Below are 16,959 nucleotides of genomic sequence, written 5' to 3'. Positions count from 1 at the left end.
AAATACCACAAAGTATTTTATTGTTAAGAATGGCCATACTATAAATATATGTACTTTGACGATCCGGTGTGACTATCTATATACTCTTCGGTGACTATTTCTCAAAATCACATATGGTCTTTTATTAGTTAAAAAAATCTGAAAAACGTATCATTAAAGTTTGTTGTTTGACAACGACTACTTAAATAATATCGGATATTTATAAAGGGCAACTCTGATCAGTCTACTTGGCGTTTGCACGAAGGCGCGAAACTTAAATTAACTCTATACGTCATAACGAAATGTTGGAAGTACTATTTGGAAATATATTAGAACGATTCTATGAAGTTTTAATAATTTTTTGCACTGTCTTTAATATCACAACGCGTGTCTTATCATGTCTTATAGAAAATTTTTACTCATAGTAAATAAGAATAAGTTAAACAAGGAAAACAAGGTTACGAGGTTATCAAATTAGAAGCATTAACTTATTATCTGTTATCACAGCATCAAGGTCATATCCGTTTGTAACATTACTTTGAGGATCCTACAATTTTAATGGGTAAATATGTTTCGTATTTTAATATTATTTTTGATTTTCTTTTCCATCAAGTCTTCGTGTTTTTTGCTTTATAACAAAATAACGCTTTCTTTTATTTTGATCGTCAAATTTTTTAGTGAGAAATAAGGATATGAACACTCAATCATTTTTTATTGGCGTGGATGTGGGGTCAGGTAGTGCCAGAGCAGCTCTGGTCGATCAAGATGGACACATACTGCGCACATCAGTTAAGGAACTTCGAATATGGAAACCCCAACCTGATTTTTATGAACAGTCCTCTAACGATATATGGAATTGTTGTGAATTTGTCATAAATGTTAGTATTACTTACAACTTTGATATTTGTAACAGTGTCTATATTTTTCGGGATAAAAAGATATTTTGCTTACCCAAAATATTGTTTATTTTATTTTTGTGATGCAATGACAAATGGTATCTAAATCTTCAAGATTACAAAAAAACATATAATTTCACATATTTAAATTGCATAGAAAGTTTATTCAACACATTTATCTTATGTATTTCAGGAAGTTGTTAGAAATGTGAATCCAGAAGATATTAAAGGGATTGGCTTTGATGCCACATGTTCTTTGGTGGCATTGGATAGAAATGGTAACCCCTTAGCAGTTAGCAACTCTAATAACAATGAACAGAATGTTATAATGTGGATGGATCACAGAGCTCAAGCTGAGGCTGAGTTTATAAACAAAACAGGTCATGAAATCCTAAAGTATGTAGGTGGCAAGGTAAGCCTGGAAATGGAGATGCCAAAGTTAAAGTGGTTGAAGCAAAATTTACCGAACAAGTGGGCAGATTTTGGATATTTTTTTGATTTACCAGACTTTCTAACTTGGAAAGCTACAGGATCAGAAAGCCGGTCACTTTGTTCTCTGGTTTGCAAATGGAATTATGAATGTTCTATTGATGGTAAAAAAGGGTGGAATGAAGATTTTCTTCGAAATGTTGGCTTGGATGACTTAGCTGCATTTGAGTTTAAGAAGATAGGGAGTAAAGTTTTAATGCCTGGAGAGAAGTGTGGTGGACTGAAGAGTGATGTTGCTAGATCTCTCGGCCTTATTCCCGGCACCCCAGTGGCTACTTCTATCATTGACGCTCACTCTGGTGGACTTGGTATGATTGGTACAAATGGGGAGGGCATTGCAAAGGAGATGTCAAGTAGACTCAGCTTAATATGTGGTACTTCCACCTGCCACATGGCTGTCAATGAGAAGCCTATACTAGTGCCCGGTATATGGGGACCTTATTTTAGTGCAATGGTACCTAACTTGTGGTTAAATGAAGCTGGTCAAAGTGCCTCTGGCATGCTTTTAGACTATGTTATATCAAGTCATCCAGCAGGAATTCAATTGTCGAAGAAATATTCCACTGGAGAGTAAGTTTTATCATCACTGTAATAGATTTAGTTTTTTGTTATTTGATTTAAAAATGTGGGTGTGAGAATTATTCTTGCGTTCCATCGCTTACTTCTCTTTTACAATTTTACACATAGGAATAAAACAAAAAAAAACTCTACCAAAGACGTACAGGCTATTGTTGTTAAATTGTTCTTTACTAATTTTCTACCAATCTTGTGAAAGGTTTATAAGTAATTACATTAATCTATATATGTAGTTTAAGTTAAAATTAACTTGTTTTAGGGTGCGTACTCATTTAAGGCAGCTGCTGGCAAAAATAACAAAAGAAAAAGGGTTAAGCGATGTAAGTTTATTAAGCAAAGACTTTCATATTTGGCCGGATTATCATGGTAACCGATCTCCGTTGGCTGATCCATCTATGAAAGGAATGATTTGTGGGCTCACAATCAACAACAGTGAGGAGAATCTCGCTTTACTCTACCTGGCAACGTTACAGGCTTTATCGGTAAGCTGCTTTTAGTTCCATATATAACTAGCTGTCGCCCGCGAATACGTCCGCGCGGAATTAAAAAAAAAAACTTAATAAGTAGCCTATGTCTTCTTCGAGACTATAATCTACATCTGTGCCAAATTTCATCCAGCTCTGTTCAGGCGTTTCGGAGATACCTTCAAACAAACATCCATCCATCCATCTAAGCATTCGCATCTATATATATAAAAGGAAGTCGTGTTAGTTACACTATTTATAACTCAAGAATGGCTGAATCGATTTGACTGAAAATTGGTGGGCAGGTAGCTTAGAACCAGGAAACGGACATAGGATAATTTTATCCCATTTTCTATTTTTTATTCCACGCGGACGGAGTTGCGGGTAAAAGCTAGTTTATAATATTAGTAAGACAAAGTCAAGAATGACAGAGTATACATTAGATGAGACTACCATTCATATCATTTGATACTCAGTGATGATATTCAGTTAAAATTGTCTTTGATAAATGAGTAAAGATCAAAAATTACTATTTTTTTTAATTTCAGTATGGTACGCGGCATATAATCGAGGCATTGGTGGAATCGGGTTATGAACCATTCAAATCGTTGCTCATCTGTGGTGGGCTATCGAAGGATCCTCTATTTGTACAAATACAAGCGGATGTTGTGGCTTTGCCTGTGCTCAAACCCCACGAATCGGAGTCAGTTTTGTTAGGCGCCGCTATCCTTGGTGCGTGCGCATCGCAATACTTTAACAGTGTTCAAGCCGCCATAGAGACAATGGGAGGCAAAGCCGATGTCGTTCGTCCAAATCTTAATACCAAAGCATTCCATGACAAAAAGTATAAAGTATTTCTTAGAATGTTCGAAGATCAGTTGAAGTATAGAGCTATTATGAATTAGAAATTTATATCTAGCAGAACGTAAATAGAATAAAAATTATTACTTATACTGCTTCAAACATTTTTAACTTGGGATTCATATACAGGGAATAATAATTATCGTGTTTTAGTGTAAATATTGCCCAATCAGCAGAGTTTTTTTTAAAATAATAAATGTATTGTTTTAAATTATAAACTTAGCTTGATTTTATTTCAGTACTTTTCCTCCTTTGCTTAAGAATGAAAGAATTAAATACAACAAATGACAAAAAAAATGTTGGCTTAAAATAGGCTGTGTGTGATAAAATAACGTTACAGGATTTTATAAATAAAAACAACAAAATTTTACTATTATAACATAATTATTAGAAATAAATAATCAAGAATAAATTGGATAACACACAGGAAAGATATTTAATAGATTTCCAAATAATAAAGATGGAACTTAATGTCAGATTAAGTTTTAGGAAAAGATTAAGTTAAAAATGTTATTTAAGTTTTCTGTAGTGTATCCAAAGATATCTGAAGATACAATACAGAAAAATTAAATAACATTTGGAGCTTACAATACAATTAATAAACATTGAAAATAAATTTTTCATAATCATTATTCAAACTAATTAAGTACTCAAAGTAAAAAAAAAGTATGTACTACAAATTATTCTCCCGACTCAAATTCAACATCAGCATGTATGTAGTTTTATCACAATTGGTTGAACAAGTGCTAATGACAGTTGAAAAAAAACAGGAATTAGTTTTTAAGTACTGAAAAAACACGCTCACTCAGGTAGTTTGACAAAGTTGTAAGCTATAATTAAGTTTAATCTTATTTTACAGAACTGTAACAATAAAACTATATAATGGTATATTTTTATCCATAATGGATTATTACATTTTAATATTTAAATCATTTTTTAATGAGAAATATTATAATTAGTTACAGTAAAATTAAATGTAGTTAAGTAACAACGGTAGCTTGACATCTTGGACTTTCTCACAATGAAAAGGAACTATTAATTTATATAAATTGAGCATTTCCTATTTGGGGCAGAACTTTGATGAAATAAAATTGTTTTAGATGTAACAAAACTTCCAACTAATGCAGGTTAACAAAAAGCTAAGATTATCTTTACCTTAATGTATGATAATTCTTGTAAGAAACTTGGAAACGTACATTAACATGATAAACTAAATTCAAACGTATAAAATGAGATTACTATTATAATAAGCATAGTGTTATAAAAATTATCTTATAGTTGTACTTATTTTAGAGACAATTGGAAACAATTTGAATAACAATTTTGACACAAATAATTTGCATTAGTTCATATGGATAATTTCATCATCGTCTACCCTTTGTTTTTTACTGGTATTTGATGGTGTTTGAGGAGGGGAGCAGCCTCCGGTATCACGCCGTTTACCAGAATGGCGAGCGCAAGTGTTCCCTGACAAACGCGCGGAGTTTGACTGTCGTGTTGGTGAAAACTGTTTGAGCATTTCAACATCATTAAATATTACTTGAGCACCTCCACCACATGTAGGGACGACATCTCCTTTGTACATTGTCATTTCAAACTCACCATCTGTATCCTGAGCCTGAGTGACAAGACAGTACTTTGATACTTTCGAATTTGCTATATCTTTAACATTGGTCAACTTATTAACATGTTTGCTGTGGCCAATGCTTGGTTTCAAAACAGTTCCCATTGGTACAATGTTCTTGGGCGCATGTTCTATCCATCCGCGACCATCAGCCGATAAAGATCGTTTGTGTCGGGGATTTGCGACAGCCACCCCACGACGAGAAGATTGGGTGTCTTTTGTTTGTTGAGCTGAACTAAATGGAGTTAGCATATGTGCAGGCAGAGCTCTAGGGGTTGACCCTGGTGTAAAGTCACGGGCACTTGTTTGTGCACCAACATCTCCCATCATTTTAGGGACTGGTTCTGTGTGGTCATCTCTTTCGATTTTCAATGCCTCGGCTATAATCCGTAAGCGATTTTCTTTATCTTCAATCACATTACGCAATCTTTCACTCTCAGAGCATATTTCCTTTGCCTTTTCATGTTCAGCTGCTATTTTGTGATTATATCTCTTTTCCAAAATTTTTTTTTGTTTCTCCTTATCAAGTTTATTTTGACTGAGTAGCAATTCTTTCTCTTGTAGCTCTCTTTTTAAAGATGATGTATACTCAGTCATTTCATTCAATTTTCGTTGATGTGATAAGGAAGCATTTTCAGTTGCTGTAAGTCGTTCTTCTAAAGCTCTAACTCTACGTTCTGCTGCTGCCAACTGACCTTTTAAAGAAACATTTTCACTTCGTACCTCTAAAGAATCTTTCTCCAAGTCCAACAATGCTGATCGGAGTCTTTCATCTTTCACAGCTTTACTGCGTTTCAAAATTTCCCTGCGATTTAACCGCATTTCTAAATGAGCTTTGAGTTCTTTGATGATATGATCTTCTTGAGAACTGCTTATTTTCAGACTAGGGAAATCAGGTCCAAGGCTATAAACTAATCCTAAATCAAGTTCCAGTTCTTTGGCATCAGGTCTCATTATATATTCTCGTGCAGTATTAAATAAGCGATTGGCTTTGCGCCGCCCTGATTTCAAGCCAATCTCTGCAGCAATATCAGTAATCTGTGGTTTTGCCACCTCAACCTCTGCCGCCATTTCAGCAAATCTCATAACTTGGAGAGTCTCATCATAGTCTTCTGCTCTGGGGTTGGCACAGACAATCATACGAACTTGACCCTCTCCCTCAAAGAAATTTTTAAACAAATGAGTTATTTTAGATTCCCGATATGGCACTTTATTTTTAGCACCAAACAACTGATTTTCTCTTAATAACTCCAAACAAGATCGAAGGGTCATCAATGATTTATTAATATTACCTGCTTCTTTGAGTCTCTGACCTGTATTTTTTGTTCTGTTAGTTCGTTCGCTACCAGCTAAATCTACCAGACTAAGTTGGCTGACCTTAAGCACATCCTTGTTTTGTATTACTGCCTCACCCATTTCATCAACAGGTGCCTGCACTAATCGGATTGTGAATACAGAGTGACTTCTACTAGATTCTGCATTCAAATTTGTATGAGCCATTCGCTTTCTTTTTAAACCTAAATAAAATGCTTCAAATGCTTCCTCTGCAGATTTGATTTCTATTTCAGTTACACCATTCACATACATATTGTGAGCTGCATCTTCACGGATAATTTTAGCAGGCAAATTTTTGGTTAAGGGTGGACCTTCCTCTAACAAATCAAAAACACTGTTGTTATAAATTTCAACATAGGAGACAAATACAGCATATTGATTATCTTCGTTTACACCCTCTACTTTAGTAATGTCAGTTGAAGACATTGCTAGGTCAGGATTAGAATTGTTCTTTTTACCTGATTTAAATTTATGCAGTTCCTGCTGCCTCTCTAACATTGCCTCAGCCTCACTTTGAATATCGAATAAGTTCATTTTGTCCGGCTTAAAAACGTATTTATGTGCTTGGTAGTCATTGATAGTTTTGAAAATAATGTTTAAACAGCGGGGCAGTAAGCCACAATTTTGAGGTTCCCCAGTCATAGTAAATGTCTTACCACTACCAGTCACACCGTATGTAAAAAGTAAGCCACTTTTTCCTCTAATTAGCCCTTCCACCAGTGGTAGAGCAACTTTATCAAATACTTCTGCTTGTGACGTTTCTGGCGGGAATACTTCCTTGAAAGTATATTTCATAATTTTGTTATTTTCATTTCTATAGCTAATAGCAGTCGCTGGTGGTGTTAACAAAACAGTATTTGAAGAAACAATCTTGATGCAGGAATGATCACTTTCTCTGGACATAGGTCGAAGACGGCAATAAACTTGTACCGGATCTCTCTCATTGGGAGCCAAATTCTGTTTGCTTCTAGCCGGTGTTCGTAATTCATTTAACCTCGGTTTGGATTTAGCCGACCTCATTATGCTTGTTTTTATATTTAAACACAAGATAAGTGAAACAAAATTGTATACGGCGACGATTAGAATGAAAGCTTACTATAAAATTAAATAAACGGTCACTATTGTTACGTTACTTTCAAAGTGACGTTTTACTTTTTTATGAATTGAAATTGATCTGTTGAAACAACCAAAGAGTTCTTTTATGTGCTCTTTGAAAGAGTATGTATAAAAAATTATTGCTTTACATAAACGTTCTGATAAGATTTTTTATTTTTAGTTAAGGATTTTTAAACGATATCTTTAAAACCTGGAAATTTTTAATTCATTCCTCATTTTGTAATATCACTGTTTTAATGACCATTTTTAATCTATGTCTAATCTATGGGAAAAATCTCCGCTCCTCCCTCCATACCTCGGCTCTATGGAAACATGGTTAGTTGGCTGAGGTGAAACGGGTGGAGTTTTTAGGCACTATCACATACAGTTGTAGTTTTAAAACATAAATTCTAAGAAAATGTTAGAAGTATTCAAATACAGTACTCACAATACATCTTTATCCTCATTTTTGTAATTAAATTATTAATGAATTGTCAATATTGACAAACAGGTACATATATTATCCTACTAAATAAAATTGTATTCTACTTAACCGTATGCTCACTTTTCGAACAATCCTTGTTAATTAGTTGGATTATATAAATCAATAACTTGGAAGTTATCGTTTAAAACCTGTAATTTAACAATATTAACTTAGTTCAGGATGTCGAAGCGGTCAGCAGAGGATGGTGGCAATGGCACCAGTCAGCCACCGATCAAGAAGGTTCACTTTGAACCTCATCTCATCGGGCCAGTATCTACTCTTGAAGAAATGGACATCAAAGTCCTTCAATTTCAAAACAAAAAATTAGCTCAGGTAATCGCCCTCTAACATCAATTTTATCATTATTTTGTAATTAGCATACTACTCAAAAAAATTTACTTCATCAGCTGGTTGACGTTTTTTATGAAATGAAATCTTTCTACAATTCATCCAATTTATTTCACTTAATTTATTTTATGTCTATTATTATTTTATTTTATATTATTTCTGTTTTCATGAATAATATTGTTTGTTTTGTCTACCATGAAGAGTAATCAACTTTGTTTTTATTCTATAACCTCCAAACACTTATGTTAACAGAGTTTTTATGAATTACCCTAATTTAGTATTTGTTAAATTGTAATAATAAAAGCGATGGGGCCCACTATTAATTAAAAGAAGAAGAAGAAGAAGTAAATTGTAATCTTTACATTACCAAAAATTTTATTTTAAAGCCCTTTTTATATGAAATGCTATTCTTAAACATTCTTATACACTAGTTGGTATTATGTTTAAAGTGTACTATTGTTTTGGTATTATATATTTTTAGAGAATAGAACAAAGGCATAGATGTGAAGCAGAACTTCGAGCAAGGATTGAACAGCTGGAGAAGCGTCAGACACAAGATGATGCTGTCCTTTGCGTTGTGAACCGATACTGGAACTTACTGAATGAAGACATACGAGTTTTGTTACAACGTTTTGACGCTGAAACTGCAGATGAATCAGAGAACAAGAGTAATTTTTATATTTTAATTCAAAAATTATGTGCAACTTTAAATTAATATAGATACTATTTATTGATTACTGCAGTGACTAATATAAATTATATATTTTCCAATAAACAACTATGATGGATTCTAGAAAATAATCTTCAGTTGAATTTTAAAATTTGTATTGCAAATAAATGTTAATATTGATCTTTATAAAGCTTTAATTATAAATAATTTCTATTTGTTTATGAAAAAAAAAATGCAACAAAGTAGCCAATATTTAAAAGTAAAAGAGTAATAATATAAATGATGTTATGATTTTAAGCGATGATGAGTATTATACATCATGTTTCTATGTTTTAGATGAGAATGAAGCAACCACTTCATTCCTAATGCAGTTGTCAACATGGGACAAGGAGGAGTTGGATGCACAATTAGCTAACAGAGTTCAAGTCAGTAAAAGAGCGGTGGCTAAAGTCTTACAGGCGTTTGATAGATTGCAGCAGAGGAATGATAAGATTTGGAGGGCAATCAAGGGAGAGGGAGAAGGTAATATTGTTTGTCTTACGAGTTTTCACTGACAAAACATTAGGACATACTGTTATTTCAATGTTTTGAATAATGAGAGTATAACAGTATGCTTTATTGTTTTGGATAGATGCCTAATGTTTTCGATGATGCTTTGGACTTAATTGGCCCAAATAGATTTCACTAACCTAATTTTTTAGAATTTTATTGTTCTAAAGTTTGCTTCGCAAAACAACTATGTCGTTACCCTCACATATGAAAATACTGTCCTATAGAAAACACTTAACTTACAGAAGGTGCACCTGCACCATCTCTTGATGAAGTGGTGCGTGCAACTAACGAGGAAGTGACAGCGGAAAATCGTCGCCTTCAAGGGATATGTACCACATTACAAGAAAACCACCATGCCATGACGCTACGTGTGGCTCAGCTTCAGGATGCAGTGAACAGTCGGGACACAGAGAATGCAGAACTAAAGAATCAGATTGATGATTTGCAATATGAACTAATGAAGGTGAGTAATACACAGCATAACATTCTGTATATTTCTGCCTGTCACATTTATGAAAACATCTATATATATATAAAAGAAAGTCGTGTTAGTTACACTATTTATAACTCAAGAACGGCTGAATCGATTTGACTGAAAATTGGTGGGCAGGTAGCTTAGAACCAGGAAAAGGACGTAGGATAATTTTTTACCCCGTTTTCTTTTTTTTATTCCGCAAGAACAGAGTCGCGGGTAAAAGCTAGTATAAAATAAAAATAGAATAAAGGTTTGCAGCTATTAGAAAGAAGATAAAATTATTAACTTACTATTAAGAAAATGTTAAATGTGATGTATTTTTAGGTGAGATCAAGGAATGATAAATTAGAAAATCATCTAGCAGAGGCAATAGAGAAGCTAAAGAGTTACCATCAGTCGGGCGCGAGTGCCAGTAGCAGCAGTTCGGCATCTACTGGGGGCACGCCACTCACGGCAGCCGCAGCGGCCAAGCTGGAAGATGTGGCTGCGGAATTGGAGGAGCAGAGAGAATTGGCCAATAACAGACTTGCGGAACTTGATCGCTTGCACAGGCAGCACAGGGACACACTCAAGGAAGTGGAAAAACTTAAGATGGATGTAAGTCTATAGATTATTAATATGTTTTTTGCATATGAAACAAATTAATTTTAGCAATTAATGATAAAAAATTCCTGAATTTTGCATTTGATTTTTTGGTTTGTATTCATTTTTGTCTTGTGTATTTATCATTTTTCTTTTTAGTGTGTGTTATTAATAGATATGACTTTTTTTACCAACTTAATTTTACGTAATTAATTCAAAATTTATTAAAACCATTGGAATCAATGTACTTGACATCAACATTTAAGTAAATTTCCCACGACAGATACGTCAGTTACCTGAATCAGTGATTGTAGAGACGACAGAGTACAAGTGCCTGCAGAGTCAGTTCTCGGTGCTGTACAATGAGTCCATGCAGATGAAGACTGCGCTTGATGAGACTCGCATGCAGTTACAGAATGCTAAGAATCTACATATGCGACAGATTGAAATGATGGAGGTATGGAATTTATTTTTATTTTTAATTGTGTTGACATTCTCACAAACACTCAAAATTTTGTATGATGATTGTTTAATCAAAATTACATATGTTTTTGTTTGTCTTAAGCCCTATTTTACTTACAACAATATATAAATTTCATAGAGCGAGGAGTTAGCAAGACAGAAAGCACTCCGTGCTGAGATGATACAGTTGGAAGATGTGCTCGGTCAGTTAAGGAAGGAGTATGAGATGTTGAGGATAGAGTTTGAGCAGAACTTGGCCGCTAACGAGCAGACGGGTCCCATCAACAGGGAGATGCGACATCTGATCACCTCCCTGCAGAACCACAATCAGCAGCTGAAGGGCGAAGTCTCCAGGTACAAGAGGAAATACAAAGATACCAGTCAAGAATTGAATAAAGTAAGTTGGATTTTTGTTTCATTTCAAGTTATTCCGCATTTAATGTTTTTTTTATGTCGCTTGATTGTTTTTGTGAAATTTGCTATCATTTTATTTGTTTATCTTGAGTGTGTTATTATTTGTTTTCTTGTAATATATGTATTTGTTTTCTTTCAGCTTCGTAAAGAGACAGAGGAGGCTGCAGCGAGGGGCGGCGCCTCCACCAGTGGCGAACAGCCCGACGAGAAACCGCTGCCTGTTAAGAAGGAGGAGCCAGACCCTGACGTATGCTCTCCAATACCACATCTGTCTATCTTCTTTGTTAAATACTTAACAGTCTACTAAGTAATATTCAAGCAGTATTTACAATCTTTATTATATAAAGTCTTAGTTACAAAATCAAAACTAAATCATGCTTTGTGACATTAATCGGAAACATAAAAATGTTTGTGTGAATTTAATAATGTTATAACATTCTTAGGCTTTGTATTATTTTACCTGAAGAATATATTTTTGTTATTAACAATCTCAAATGTATGTAAGCCTTAACTTATATAGGAACGACTAAAACACGTACATTTGTCCGGTGTCGGCACCAAGTAGTTTCGAGACCATCGGGAGCCCTTCATCAGGGTGAGTGTTAGTCAGTCAGTGAGTCAGTGAGCGACGGGCCGCGTCCACGAATGGGCTCGAAACTAGTCGGTGCCGACACCGGACATATGTACGTGAGTGTGAGGAGGTTAGGTATGGTTTGACCAAAATGTAACAATATTTGTTGAGTGTTTGAAACAGGTTGTGTTGTCAGGGCGAGGAGGGTGGCGTGGGCGGCGTGGGCGCAGTGGGCGGTGTGGGCGGCGTGGGCGTGGACAAGCCGGCCAGCAAGGAGCAGGCGCGCGGGAAGCTGCACGAGCAGGAGCAGATCATCAAGGAGCTCAAGCAACAGCTCAAGTCAGTATTAAGTAAGAACTGCTGGTATAGGTTGCTTGGTTGTTGACTGAACGATATGACTGGTAAATTGGAAACATTTATAATTTTTAAATTTTTAATCGCAAAGTGTATTATAAAGTGAATTATCAAATGAAAGTTTTTATACAATTTTCTTTGTCTATTTCACTGGATAAGGTGTTGCAATTTGGCTGTTTATTATTTTTGACTAAATTAATATAAAAAATACGATCAGGGTATTTATCTATTAAAGGTTTATTTAAAGTTTTGTAGAACATTGATTATGGGTGTTCAGCTCAAGAGATTTGTATGAGCCCGATAAAAGTAGGCAAAATCGCTCTTTCCTTTCTTAAAGGCTGGCAATGTTCTGCAATACGTCTGATGTTTGCGGATATTCATGGGATCAGTTAACATCAGGTGAGCTACTTGCTTGTTTGTCCCTTTCATTATTAAATCTGTCTTAGCTACGCCATTAAATATCGAGTCTGTTAGACCCAAAAGGCTTAATATGGTTGCGTTAATATGAAATGAGTTGTACGTTTCACGATTTTTGCGTATAAAGGGTACTCGCGAGGCGAGTCGGGGCGATCATAGGAGATGTCTGATCTTGTGTGCTTTAAATACGATAATATTATGTTATTCAACAAATAGAGTATGTTTGTAACTTTGCAGAAAGGCGGTGAACGAGCAGAAGGAGTTGAAGCTATTGTTGGATATGTACAAGGGCGTGAGCAAAGAGCAGCGTGACAAGGTGCAGCTGATGGCAGCCGAACGTAAAGCGCGCCAGGAGCTCGAGGATCACCGGCAGAAGGCCAAGATGGCACAGGTCAGTGAAAAATATTCTAAAATAAGAATAAAAAATATATAGCAAACAGGTTTTTTTTTTAAATTGAATACGATTATGAAATTATAATATATGTTATTAAATTGTTTAAACATTTGTGTGACATTATAATAAAATTAAGAACGGTTTTAACTTACGTATGATCGTCCGGTGTCGGCACCGACTAGTTACGGACCCGTCGGTGGTCCATCTTCAGGGCGAGTGTTTTTTTTGCGATCTTGTCGCATCCCGTCTCATACTGAATAGTCGGTGCCGTCACCAGAATATCATATGTATGTTGATAGTCAATATAAAATGTTAACTTTGTTGGTGATGTTACTATGTACATCTTTAATATTTGGTTCGTCGTCTGGAAAGATTATAACGACTAAGAAGAATAATTCGTTATAATTGTGATATTGTTTAGGAGAGCAAACGTGAGCGTCGTATGGCGGATGAGGACGCGCTGCGCAAGATCAAGCAGCTGGAGGAGCAGAAGTACGAGCTGCAGAAGCAGCTGTCCTGCGCCCGTCCCAACGCGGACCCTCTGCATGCCTTCTCCAGACCCTTTGCTGGCTCACAGGTCACACATCTTACTAATATTATAAATACGAATGTTTGGATGGATGGATGGATGTTTGTTATTAAGTATTTCTAGAACGATTGCATGGATCTCGATAAAATTCAGTATAGATGTAGAACACAGTCTGGAAGAAAACATAGGCTACTAATTAGTTTTATTTTTATTTTCGCACGGGCGGATTAGCGGGGGATAGCTAGTCTTACATATTGTGAGGGTCACTATTGGACCATAGGGCATTTAAAAGGGTTGACACTAATTTAGACATGACTGTTATTAATATGAACTTGAAATAAAATAAAATACTTAAACTGTCCAAGGATCTTGATTTGACATAAAATAATACTCTCTAATACTGTACTTATTTAAATACTCTAGTATTAAAAAAGCTATTGTGATTAAAAATATCGAAATTTCATTTAGTGCAGGTCTTCTGAAGTTTCTAGAAGATGGTGATGGTCTTCTTTGGTGGATAGTCTGTTAATGTTTGTTGTGTGATTGTTGCAGGAGGAGGAGGCGCTGCTGAACGAGATGGAGGTGACTGGTCAGGCGTTCGAGGACATGCAGGAGCAGAACTCTCGCCTCATTCAGCAGCTGCGCGAGAAAGACGACGCCAACTTCAAGCTGATGTCGGAGCGCATCAAGGCCAACTCGCTGCACAAGCTGCTGCGTGAGGAGAAGCAACTGCTGCATGAAAAGGTTAATTAAATTTTCATCACAACAGATTTGTTATGGATGAATGGATCACGATTGGATTGAAATGGATGGATCTCGTAAAATAAACAGGTCGATCGAGCAAGAAATCCTGTTGCGTCAACCCTTCATGGGTGGAATGAAGGCGACTATAATGATGATCGATGCTAGAGAAATTGTGAAATAGTTAATTGTAAAATATCAATAATTAACGATAAAGACAATTTGAAGAGTTTAGCTGTTTGTTTAGTTCTGTTTTTAACCATGGTATTAGAGTTTAATAAATTTTGACGTCAACATCACACTTTCATCTCGCTTTTAAAGTAAGGCGTAGGTTTTAGTTATGAAGTTTTATTTAGAGCAGCGAGTTCTATGCAGGTAGTGACACGGGACCAGCAAATCGAGTCAATGGGTGCGGTGGCTCGGCGACTGGAAGAGAAGGAAAGACTGCTGCAGGCCACACTGTCAGCGGTGGAGAAGGAGCTGCTGCTGCGCCAGCAGGCCATGGAGATGCACAAGCGCAAGGCCATCGAGTCTGCACAGTCTGCTGCTGACCTCAAGCTGCATTTAGGTTACTATGCACTACATCACTTACACTACACCACGTTTCATCTGATGAATGTGGTGCCGGAGGTCTAATTTTAATCCTCTTTCCCTTCTCACCGTATTCTAATTAGGAAAGGATGGGAAGGGGAAGTGGATTTGGCGGAAAAGGGGACGTACAGGAAGGGGAAATATCCTCTTTCTGTGCGTCTCCTCCGTTGATTAAAGGTAGGCAATGCAGCATTGGTGGATGTCTATAGGCAGCTGTTGCTTCGCTATTTCGGCGAATCCAGGTGGTCGTTTGTTCGTTTGCCATCTGTTGATATAAAAAAATATTAGTCAGGCTTATCGGTTTTACTCGCCCGCAGTGGTCAGACGTCTGGAATTTTTTAACTTTATTTTCTTTAGAGTTATTATTTCTGCTGTAAAAAGAATAAAATAGTGACATAATTTAGATGATTTTGTTACTTATGTTTAGAGAAGTACCACGCGCAGATGAAGGAGGCGCAGCAAGTGGTCGCTGAGAAGACGAGTGCGCTGGAGGCGGAAGCGTACAAAACAAAAAGATTACATGTAAGTGTTACTCCATTTTTTCCTTTTTCTTTTCATTGATATTTTGATTGTTGTTTATACTTTGTTAATAATTGTGCTATTAGCTTATTTCATTTAAATTGTAAATTAAATACATGAACACATAATTTTTTTTATATATTATGTTTTTTCTATATATTTTGTATGCATATAGTTGATATGTATACGTGTTTTTAGGAGGAGCTGGCGATCTTGCGGCGTAAGGCGGAGCGCATGAAGAAGATGGAGCAGGCAGGCAGCAGCATGGATGAGGTGCTGCTGGAGGAGATACGAGATTACAAGGAGACCCTCACATGCCCTTCATGCAAGGTATGTTATATGACTTCTTTTTTGCTCGAAAGTTGATACTGTTGTGGAAAAAATCGCTATATATCGTATATTATCAATAGTGATGTAGGGATTTCTCGATTCATCTAAGAATCATCGAAATCCTGTTCCAGTCTGTTTAATGTTCATAAAATCATAAATTAGTTAGTAAAAAAAAAACAGTTTATTAACCAAAAACAAAACAATTTACATTTACAAAAGATATCAATTAAAGAGAAAAAAAATAGTTCTTGGCTAATGGGAAGAGGCTCAGCCGATGCTGCCTCCAGCTTGTCACTGAAGACCGAGCTGGTTTTCAGACTCCCTGTAATTACTCTTACAAGGTGTAGATAATTTAGTACAATGGCATTTGAGTGTTCAGCCATTCATGCAATACTGTTTGCGTGTTTGTTTGTGCGTTTGTTAATATCGTATTATTAATGCAATAAGTTAACACTATTTACATGCTTTATTATTTGTCATAGGATATGAAATTTAAATGTTTTTTTTCAGGTGAAACGCAAGGATGCGGTGTTGACGAAATGTTTCCACGTGTTCTGTTGGGATTGTCTTCGCACTCGATACGAGACACGACAGAGGAAGTGTCCTAAGTGCAATGCAGCCTTCGGAGCTAATGACTACCACCGGCTCTATCTCTCCACGTAGACATCGTTATACCCCCAGCGATACACCCCCACCACATACCCCCAACATTGGGGGTGGACATTTAATGAATTTAATATTTAATACAATATTAAATCAAGGTACGAAGCTCTTATATGAAGATTTTTTTTTTGTATGAGCCGGTGTAACTTGTATGGATGTATAATGTCTCTCTGCTGTGCCTTGAAATATGCGATCCATATGTATGGAGATTATGAAATTAATCAATTTGTTAGCCTCACAGAATATAACCACGCCTTTTACACAAATAGTGTCAGATATAAGTATAGAAAATATGTTTTCATGTTTTAATATGTAAATAGAACCAGGTCTCGTTTATACATCATTGTTGTATATATTTGTTTTGCGAGTTAATTATGATGAATATTTGCTATGATCTCACAACATTAGATACTTTTTTTTATTTAATACCTGAGCCGAGTTAGTGTATTTAAAAAGCAGTATTGAACAAAAATATTTTTTTTTTAAATAACCACCGCTTAATTTGGAAAAGTGATTGTGGTTCAACTTTTTGGAAAGGATTTGA

General features: G+C 35.7%; 3 protein-coding genes across 3 annotated transcripts; 2 read left to right on the top strand and 1 right to left on the bottom strand.

Annotated features, from left to right (window-relative positions):
• The first annotated feature begins 158 nt into the window (after nt 1–158).
• Nucleotides 159–3,436, top strand: LOC106720195 (FGGY carbohydrate kinase domain-containing protein). The gene is made up of 5 exons (XM_014514780.2): nt 159–541; nt 658–857; nt 1,069–1,934; nt 2,200–2,422; nt 2,953–3,436. The coding sequence occupies exons 1-5, from the start codon at nt 538–540 to the stop codon at nt 3,307–3,309; spliced, it is 1,650 nt and encodes a 549-aa protein (XP_014370266.2). The 5' UTR covers nt 159–537; the 3' UTR covers nt 3,310–3,436.
• Nucleotides 3,437–4,554: 1,118 nt separating this feature from the next.
• LOC106720183 (kinesin-like protein KIF23) lies at nt 4,555–7,390 on the bottom strand. The gene has a single exon (XM_014514769.2). The coding sequence runs from the start codon at nt 7,242–7,244 to the stop codon at nt 4,608–4,610; it is 2,637 nt and encodes an 878-aa protein (XP_014370255.1). The 5' UTR covers nt 7,245–7,390; the 3' UTR covers nt 4,555–4,607.
• A 240-nt stretch (nt 7,391–7,630) lies between these two features.
• LOC106720162 (E3 ubiquitin-protein ligase Bre1) lies at nt 7,631–16,558 on the top strand. Its single transcript, XM_045686745.1, has 17 exons — nt 7,631–7,655; nt 7,983–8,136; nt 8,633–8,819; nt 9,158–9,343; nt 9,616–9,836; nt 10,173–10,445; nt 10,714–10,887; nt 11,032–11,289; nt 11,446–11,553; nt 12,074–12,216; nt 12,886–13,039; nt 13,464–13,619; nt 14,124–14,315; nt 14,688–14,880; nt 15,331–15,425; nt 15,621–15,752; nt 16,263–16,558. The coding sequence occupies exons 1-17, from the start codon at nt 7,645–7,647 to the stop codon at nt 16,413–16,415; spliced, it is 2,790 nt and encodes a 929-aa protein (XP_045542701.1). The 5' UTR covers nt 7,631–7,644; the 3' UTR covers nt 16,416–16,558.
• Nucleotides 16,559–16,959: the final 401 nt, after the last annotated feature.

The sequence above is a fragment of the Papilio machaon genome, chromosome 4, assembly GCF_912999745.1.
Source record: "Papilio machaon chromosome 4, ilPapMach1.1, whole genome shotgun sequence".
NCBI lineage: Eukaryota > Metazoa > Arthropoda > Insecta > Lepidoptera > Papilionidae > Papilio > Papilio machaon.
Note: the sequence above shows the minus strand (reverse complement) of the source record. Positions and strands in the feature narration are given on the sequence as shown.